We start from the raw sequence: 9,058 nt of genomic DNA, 5'->3' as shown, positions 1-9,058 counted from the left end.
ACCCCCTCTACCAGCGCCCCCTCCGACAAAAAAAGAGTCCAGTTGCGGTCAGGTAAGAATACATGCAGTTGTGGTCGAGGGTGACACTTGCAGTTGCATGCCCAGTGTTGGACATGCAAACTGGCCCGCCCCCTCTCCCGCCGCCCCCTCCGACAAAACAAAAGCCCAGTTGCAAGCATGCTGAGGGACATGCAGTTGCGGTCGGGAGCGACACTTGCAGTTGCGGGGCTATTGTCAGGCTTGCAACTGGCTCGCCCCCTCCGACGGAACAAAAAGGTCCACTTGCGGTCGGGTTAGAAGACATGCAGTTGCGGTCGGGTGCGACACTTGCAGTTGCATGCCTAGAATCGGACATGCAGCTGGCCCGCCCTCTCTTTCGTCGCCCCCTCCGACAAAAGAAAGTCTAGCTGCAATCATGTTCGGGGACATGCAGTTGAGGTCGGGTGCGGCACTTACAGTTGCGGGGTTGTTGTCGGGCTTGCAACGGGCCCGCCCCTCTACTGGCGCCCCCTTCAACAGAACAAAAATGTTCAGTTGCGGTCAGGTTATAAGACATGCAATTACTCGAACCAGAAAACAAAAAAAAACAAAAAAAGAGCGGATAATAACGAAGACAAATTACTCCATCAGCAGCCTCGCCCTTGCCCATCTCCATCGGTAGTGCGATGGGAGCACACATACAGCCTGTTCCTCTCTGATTCGCGCCCAAAAACAAACAAACAAAAAGAAAGAAGAAAAAGGCCCATCGAACACCTGCGTACTAAGCCCAACAAACACCCCCTAGCCCCTACAGGACCAAGGCCGACGGGGGCAAAGGTAAAAAAAGCAAACAGGCTGGACAAAGAGCGTTACACAGGCCGAAACAAGGACAACTCAGTTCCAGCGCAAATCTTGAAGCAACAAATGATCCAATGGCTAAAACAGTCGACTGAGACTTCACTATTTCTCAATCGACTGAGAAATAGCAGAACCGATAATTTTATGTACATAATTGACGTATCTGGTTTTCCTCAACACAGTTCACTCCCAGTTTTACAGTGTGTTTAGAACACTGAAAAAATAGCATGCTCTAGCCTTTTCCCACCGACTCACTCCTGGTTTTTTAACATAGTTCACTCCCAGTTTTGTACTGTTTTTAGACCACCAAAAAATAGCATGCTATAGCACCGTTAATAGCACGCTCTAGCGTTTTCCCTCCGATTCACTCTTGGATTTTTTTAACATAGTTCATTCCCAGTTTTGTACAGTGTTTAGACCACTGAAAAAATAGCATGCTATAGCACCACTAATAGCATGCTATAGCGTTCAGAGCAATGCCTCACTAGGTAATCATGTGTACATATTTGGCATGTACTCCCTCCGTTCCTAAATATTTGTCTTTCTAGACATTTCAAATGACTACTACATACGGATGTATGTAGACATATTTTAGAGTGTAGATTCACTCATTTTGCGCCAGTTTTCCTCTCGTCCCTGGCGGCTGCAACGCTAGCCGCCGCCAAGGCCAATCTCCCAACACCGTTCTCCGGCGGCTCCCCTCCGCCGGCGACCTCGGTCGTCGGTGGTGAGGGGGGCCGCCGGATCCACGCGTGTGGATCGATTTTTCTCCTTTATAGTTTAGGTTTTTAGGTTGTTCATCGTCTTTGCTTCGGTGATGGCGATGGCGGCGCTGAATAATGAATCTTCGGATTCTTCCCTGACGAGGCCATCAGTCCTATGGTTGGGGATGGATTTGGAAACCAGTCTGTTCAAGCAAGGATGGTGTGGCGGCGGCGACATCCTTGTGGTGGACCTATGTCCTCAGGCTCCGCCGTTGCGACGACGTTTGCTCCAGCGTCGACGCGGAGCTTGGGAGGTAGTCCAGGAGCGGATGCAAATTGTGGTCTGCATCGACGACATCTGGAAGACGGAATATCTACTGGGTTCGTGGTTTGTGGATGGAAGGTATGGTTTCCTCCTCGGCGTCTTAGTCGTGGTGGAGTGCCAGATCTGGAGTTCGATGGCGTGTCCGGGGTGTTGCCCCGGTCTGATTCGTTCAACGGCAAGGGCTTCACTTTTGGTGAGCCACTTTGGAGGTCCGTAAAGCTGCATATCAGCGATGGAGCCGCGTCGAGCTCAGGTGAGGTGGTGATTCATCATTCTTTTTTTCGGTGGCTGCTGTGGTGGTGCCGGAAGCAGTTGACGAGCGTTGGTGTCAAGCTCAGAGATGTTCTACTATCTTTTCAGTATTGTCATGTCGGTCTTTACGTGATTTGTACTTTGTTCTTTATGATATGAATGAGACACGTATTACCATGCAAAAAAAAGATTCACTCATTTTGCTCCATATGTAGTCATTTGTTGAAATGCCTAGAAAGATAAGTATTTAGGAACAAAGGGAGTATATGGTTTTCCTCTGACTCACTCTTGTTTTTTAATACTATTCACTCTCAGTTTTATAGTGTGTTTAGACCACTAAAAAAATAGCACACTATAGCACCGCTAATAGTATGCTCTGGCGTTTTGAGCAATGTCTTATTAAATAAATCTGTGTATAATTTCTTGCTAATAGTGAATTATAAAGTTGGTGCTATTTTGTTATAGCGCGCTATTTTTTTATTTGTTTAGATTAGACCAGATGTCTTATAGACTCCAGAAACTGTGTAGGTCCCACCTTATCATTTTATCCTCTCGCATCAATCTGGCGCAACCATGTCTTCTTCTCTTCTTCATCCTCCTGGTTTAGATCCACAATCCCTATGCATCCGAAGCATTGACTCTCACGTGGCTGTTGAACGACGCCCCGCCTCTCCCAATGGCAGCAAAGCACCGCATACCCCTGACCTTGCCGACTCCACCACGCCTACCCTGGTTAGCTAAGGGAGCCAGCGGCCGCCGGCATGGATTTCTTGGGATGGGTTGTGTAGCATCATGGCCTCACACCCAACCTCATCGTCACACTCTCTATGCCAATGCCTTTCCCAGCTGGTCGCGGGAGCCAGCACCACAAAGTCGGCAACCTCCCCGTCCTCAAGTACCCAACACCCCTCCGTCAACCCACGCCGATTTCACCTACGTCATCCACCCTACCTCGGTCGTCTCCCTGACTCCCCAGCTCCAGCGCCTTGCCTCGGACGCTTCCACCTTGCCGACCGCCTCCACTACATCACGATTGTTGCTTCCCCGACTTCAACTCCGGTAACCTCTCCTCCTATTCGACCACATGCGAATTTTTTTCTCGCTGGGTGCACCCCTACTCCCTATGTGTTTTGGGGCAAGTAATGTTTGGCCAGTTTCAGAGGCTGCAAATTTTTAGATTTTGTAAGACATACTTTAATTACGTTGCTTTCTTAAGAAAGATGGCATGCACACATGTTTAATTTGATGCTTATCCCTTAGAGAATAGCACTAATATATAGTTTGCTTACAAAGGTTGTTGGACTAACACAATGGTTGTATCATCTTAAAAATGTTGTCAAATATTGCACCAACGAAAGTCCATGAGCAAACTCGTGATAGACATATATGAGGAAAAAATCCTGCGAAATCCTTTCAAATTGGTCACTCAGTTTGGGATTATAACATAGATGATAGACATTAATCATTGCACTAAATATACTTCATACCTTGCTCTACGTTTTATGCTGATGCAATGGTTCAATGGGAGTTCGATAATTAGTATCTACATCCTTACTCCGAACTCCATTTTGAATCAGACAATTTTTCAGGAGGAAGGGACAACAAAACACATGCTCCAACATAGAAAGAAAGAAACATGGTACTGCTATTATGAGCCATGCGAGGTTGATGAAGGGCAATGCTCACATCTTTTTCATTGTTGACAGCTAAGCACAAATTTGAGTCAAAACTAGAGGCCCTTCTGGAGCATCAATTTTTCCACTTTACTACTTCAGGGATCTTTTATTTTAGAAGGTCTGTTTGAATAAGGATTGGGATGAATATGCAAGCTCCATTTCATTAAGGATTGGGATGAGCATGTGAGCTACATTTCGTTCCCGCATACAACAAAGAATACCTTTATAACATGTAACCAGAGAAGTTTTGACTACTTGAGGCTATGCACAATGTAGTGAAGGTATTGTATACCTCGCCATATGTTATAATTCAAATGCATGAAAGGCTCATGAGGTTCAGTAGAATTTCAAACGAAAAGAAGGTTCATGATATGTTGTTCTGAACATAGTGTCTTCTTCTGTACACAGAGAGTTCATCATCCATGCTTGGCAGTTTTAAAATGCATGGTCCAAAGGAGCAGATAATGTTCTACTAATTGTTACCGTGTTACCGGATCGCCATATCAAATGAATGCTGAAAATGTGGGAAATACTTGGCATGTCAGCTTTAGTTGAGGTTAGTGAATTACCTTTGCATTATCTTCTACATATTCAAAGCCTTCGGCTCTCCTTTTTTACTGCACTGTGTAATTATATTTGCCTTTACAGAATAAATCAAATGTATCTATAATGTGCTTAGCTGATGGAATTCACGTGTTCATTGTGTTGTTAAAGGTGCACTATAAAAGGGGAATGAACGATAGATAACATTCAATTCATTGGCATCTACAATACTTTTCGGCGTTCAGCATCATGAGCAAAGTGGATAAATTGAAGGGAGCAACGCAGGAGGATAGTATGCACAAAGAGCTATCAAACTAGAGAATTTGGTAATTTGGTTATTTTCACCTTTTTAGTCAAATGTTTGTGTCGTGGTGGGCGCACGGCAGATGCCAAGGGATGGCTAAAGAGAGGAGGAGGCTCGAAGGCACTAGTGGGCTGCAGAGGCGAGGTCGGCATGAGAGAGCGCGGGACGCAAGACATACCCAGGTTCGGGGCTCTCTGGAGAGATAACACTCCTAATCCTGCCGAGTGTGGTTTATATGTAACAGTACAGGGTTGCTCCTAGAGCTGTATGGAGGAAGAGAGAAGGCTGGCCAAGGCTTAGGCAGCTCCCTCCCCTCAGGTGTTGCTTACTAGGTGTGTGTGAGTGATCGCCTATGCGAGTGAAAGAGTTGATCCGCCCGTATGCATGAGGGTTCCTGGGGGATTTTATAGGCCAAACCCTCGGGGTACAATGGTAATTTTACAAGGTTGTAGGGCCGGGTCGTCAGTGTCCAGGAACCCGGTGCTGGGACCCACCGGGTACCAGGCCTCGCCGGGTTCCCCGGGTGTGGGACCCGCCGGGTACGGGGGCACTGTTGGCCGTCTTGTCGATCGTCAGGGAGTGGCCGGGTTGAGTCGGCTACAGTGGCGCTCCGTCAGGTCGCCGCTTGCTGGCGTCATTGGTGACGATGGGTGCATTGTTGCCACGCTGGCCCTGGTCAGCGGGTAGGTGGGGGCACTGTTGCCTCGTCTGGCTGACCAGAGGCATGGGCGGGGTACTATGGCTTTGGTCATCAGTTGGTGGAGACTCGTCCCATCGTACGGCTGGGATGGGACATGAGCTGACCCTCGGCCAGGTTGGAGAACACGCCAAGGGAGGAGCTGGCTTGTTGGAGAAGTCTTGGTATGCCGGGCTCGGCTGTCTTGAGCTGGCTGTTGGGGCCGAGTTGAGGATTAGGCCGGGTCGAGGGACTTGGCCGGGTCGAGCGACCCGGCCAAGCGCGAGCCGGCTTGAGGGGCGATGCTGGCCCCATCGTTTTTTGAAATGGATCCCGGTTCCGTTGCCTGCCCGGGGTTCATCCCCCTGACAGTAGTCCCCGAAGCTGAGAAGGTCTGCCGACTTCGGATGGGAGGGCTTTCGCAGTTTCCCCCTTTGAAGGAGGCAAATTTTATGACCGACGGGTCCGGCAACACCCACTGTGTGCCGGCTTACGGAAGCCGGATCGCGGCATCCTAGCAGCGGCGGGAAACTGAGGAGTCCACCTAATCTTTGAGGCAATCTTTTGGGCTTCGCGCGGGCGACGCGTGGCGTCTGGGAGCCGGAGGGGCCTGACAGGCCACGCGCGCGACGGGACAGGGCGGCGTGCTGGGGCCTGCGGCCGCACGCCCTCGGCCCATGCGCGCGGATTTATTGCGACGTCCGCAAGTCGGTTGCCATTCTCGAGGCAGTTATTGCGCGCGTACGTGCGCAGTTATTTGCTGGGAAGTGGGAAAGGCGAGCGCAAACAATTCCACTCCCCCACGTTTTGAACCGTGGCTTATAAATAAAAGGCGAATAAAATTGAAAAAAAAACCAAAAAAGGGAGGCCAGACTAAGAGGATGCGCAACAAAACGAATAAAAGAAGTAATTAGGCACACCAAGTGAGCTGCCCAGTTTGTTGTAGTGGGTGGAAGGGATCCAAGAGGTTTGGAGTTTGAAATCTACTTCATGCACCTATTTTTTGATGGTTAAAAGAAAAAGATAAACACTACTCCATGTACAGCGTATACGTATACAGTGAGCGAAATGTTTTATAAAATATGACCATCGTGCCTTTTTTTATGAAGAGGCATGGGCTAATTTGAGCCGTCTTTGTGTTTAGCGGCAGTGTACCAAATCAGAAATGGATTTTTATTATGTTTGAGATTTTTTGTACTTCCGGCGAACTTTTATCATAGATCAAGAAAAAAAAGTTAGCCATGTACATTTTCTTGCTTTATACTAGTACATTTGATGTATCTACCACAATTTTTTGATAGAATGAGAAGTCATGTGTTTTGTCGTTCTCCTATGAAAATATAAGCCAAACTTGTAATCCAGACCACATACATCGGCCAAACTATATGGGAGAGTACTGCACGCCGATCCGGCCAATTCCGATCTCGCAGGAACGTACTACTCCAGCTCTAAGAGCATGTACAATGGTGCTATCTTAGAAGTACCACGTAGAATAAATAATGAGGTGGAGAAGAGAGAACTCATAAGAGAAGACTTGTCTTCTCTTGATAAGACAAGAGATGATCTCTTAGCACAATATGTCTCACCACATTTTTAGGAATTGCTAATTATTGAAGATAAGGCTAAGAGATGACCCATTGTAGACATTTTTCTTTGTCATATCTAAATTACATGCAAAACTTAAGATAAAACTATCTTATCAACCATTGTACATGCCCTAAGCGTGTGCGACGGTATAGGCATGTGGACAGAGCACTTTGCCTCACCATCGGGGAAACAAGAATTTTTTTTGGAGAAGTAGAAGAAGAAGAAGAAGAAGAGTATACAGAGAGACGAGAACAAGCACCGTCGTCGGATACAAACATCCATGGACTCCCAGTCAATACGTACGTACGACTATGGCGTATGAACGCGCGCGGATCCATCGACGAAAAGTATGGAATCCGCTCGTATGCCCCGTCTTGCTCGCCATGCGCGCGCGTATAAATAGAAGCGCGGGCAGCATGGTTGCTACGTGCTTAGTAGGAGCAGCTCGCTCGTAAGCCATTGCATTGCCAGAAGAAGCAAGCAAACTAGCTAGCTAGCTAGCTAGAAAAATGGCGCCGATTCACAGTAACAGCTCTCGCCGCCACGACGGCACACTGCTCGCGCTTCTGCTCGCGCTCGTGGCCGCCACTGCCTTTGTCGGCGCTGCCGCGGCGCGAGGGGACGCGCTGGCCGCCCGGCACGAGCGGTGGATGGCCAAGTACGGGCGCGCGTACACCGACGCTGCCGAGAAATTGCACCGGCAGGAGGTGTTCGCGGCCAACGCGCGCCACGTAGACGCTGTCAACCGGGCGGGCAACCGGACGTACACCCTCGGGCTCAACCAGTTCTCCGACCTCACCAACGAAGAGTTCGTGGAGAAGCACCTCGGGTACCGTCACCAGCCGGGCGGGCTCCGTCCCGAGGACACGCCGGTGGCCGCGGTGAACATGTCCAAGGCTCAGTTCCAGTCCACACCGGACAGCATGGACTGGAGGGCCCAGGGCGCCGTCACCCAAGTCAAGAACCAAGCTTCATGTGGTAAGGATCTGCAGGCCAAAGTTGGCAGATGAATAAATGTTGACACGTACGTAAAAACAACGTTGCGTCTGTGCAGGGAGTTGCTGGGCGTTCGCGGCGGTGGCGGCGACCGAGGGGCTCGTACAGATCGCCACCGGTAACCTCATCTCCATGTCAGAGCAGCAGGTGCTCGACTGCACGGGCGACACTAGCACCTGCAAGGGTGGCTCCGTCATCGCCGCCCTACGTTACGTCGCCGCAAGCGGCGGCCTGCAGCCGGAGGCAGCCTACGCGTATACCGGCCAGCGGGGCGCGTGCCGCAGCGTCATGCCAAATTCGGCCGCCTCCGTTGGCGCCCCCCGCTGGGTGGGCCTGAACGGCGATGAGGACGCGCTGCGGGAGCTGGCGGCCAGCCAACCGGTGGCCGTGGGCGTGGAGGCGGACCCTGACTTTCAGCACTACATGAGCGGCGTGTTCGTCGGTAGTTCATCGTGCGGGCAGAACCTGAACCACGCCGTGACGGTGGTGGGGTACGGGGCGGACGGCGGCGGGCAGGAATACTGGTTGGTGAAGAATCAGTGGGGGACGGGGTGGGGTGAGGGGGGCTACATGCGCCTCACGCGCGGGAACGGCGGCAACTGCGGCATGGCCACCGTCGCCTACTATCCAACCATGAACAGCTCTTAAACACCACCACTACTACTACTTACATCAGTCAGTCCATGCATCATCGAGTATGATCTATCATCTACTGTATAAGCTACATACAATACCATGCAGCTGCAGACTGCAATACGACGTATATACAGATTTATTATATTTGAATAAAGCATGGATCCTCGTACAAAGGATCCATTTGCCTATGTAATAGCAATAGCATCAACTTGTAAGCTTGTATATGAAAATAAACACTACTTGTACTACATCAGTCAATGCAACATTGAGTATTAATTGCTTTATCAGCTAGCTATGGTATGGTGTGTATATAGATTTTGAATCTTTTTGAAAAAAATGGATTTTAAATAATGAACATTGAACGCATGCTTGGATCGTCGTAGGAACCATGCATTTGCCTACGTACGTAATATATAGTATGAACTTGGAAGCTTGTATATTATGAAAATAAAGTTTTTCAAATTCAATGAAACGGACGTTCCTCAATGTTCTTCCCATGTCCCGCCTTTTCGTCTTCCTCAT

General features: G+C 49.3%; 1 protein-coding gene across 1 annotated transcript; it reads left to right on the top strand.

Moving 5' to 3' along the window:
* Nucleotides 1-7,362: 7,362 nt before the first annotated feature.
* On the top strand, nucleotides 7,363-8,774 carry LOC119351855 (ervatamin-C-like). The gene is made up of 2 exons (XM_037618643.1): nucleotides 7,363-7,882; nucleotides 7,959-8,774. The coding sequence occupies exons 1-2, from the start codon at nucleotides 7,414-7,416 to the stop codon at nucleotides 8,546-8,548; spliced, it is 1,059 nt and encodes a 352-aa protein (XP_037474540.1). The 5' UTR covers nucleotides 7,363-7,413; the 3' UTR covers nucleotides 8,549-8,774.
* The last annotated feature ends 284 nt before the right edge of the window (nucleotides 8,775-9,058 follow it).

The sequence above is a fragment of the Triticum dicoccoides genome, chromosome 2A (genome assembly GCF_002162155.2).
Source record: "Triticum dicoccoides isolate Atlit2015 ecotype Zavitan chromosome 2A, WEW_v2.0, whole genome shotgun sequence".
Classification (NCBI taxonomy): domain Eukaryota; kingdom Viridiplantae; phylum Streptophyta; class Magnoliopsida; order Poales; family Poaceae; genus Triticum; species Triticum dicoccoides.
This window is presented reverse-complemented; position numbering and strand designations above follow the sequence as displayed.

Excerpts from the sequence above, each read along its gene's own strand:
- LOC119351855 (XM_037618643.1), top strand. The coding sequence starts at position 7,414 with ATGGCGCCGATTCACAGTAACAGCTCTCGCCGCCACGACGGCACACTG. Across the intron at positions 7,883-7,958 it reads CAAGAACCAAGCTTCATGTG|GGAGTTGCTGGGCGTTCGCG; the intron begins GTAAGGATCTGC and ends GCGTCTGTGCAG.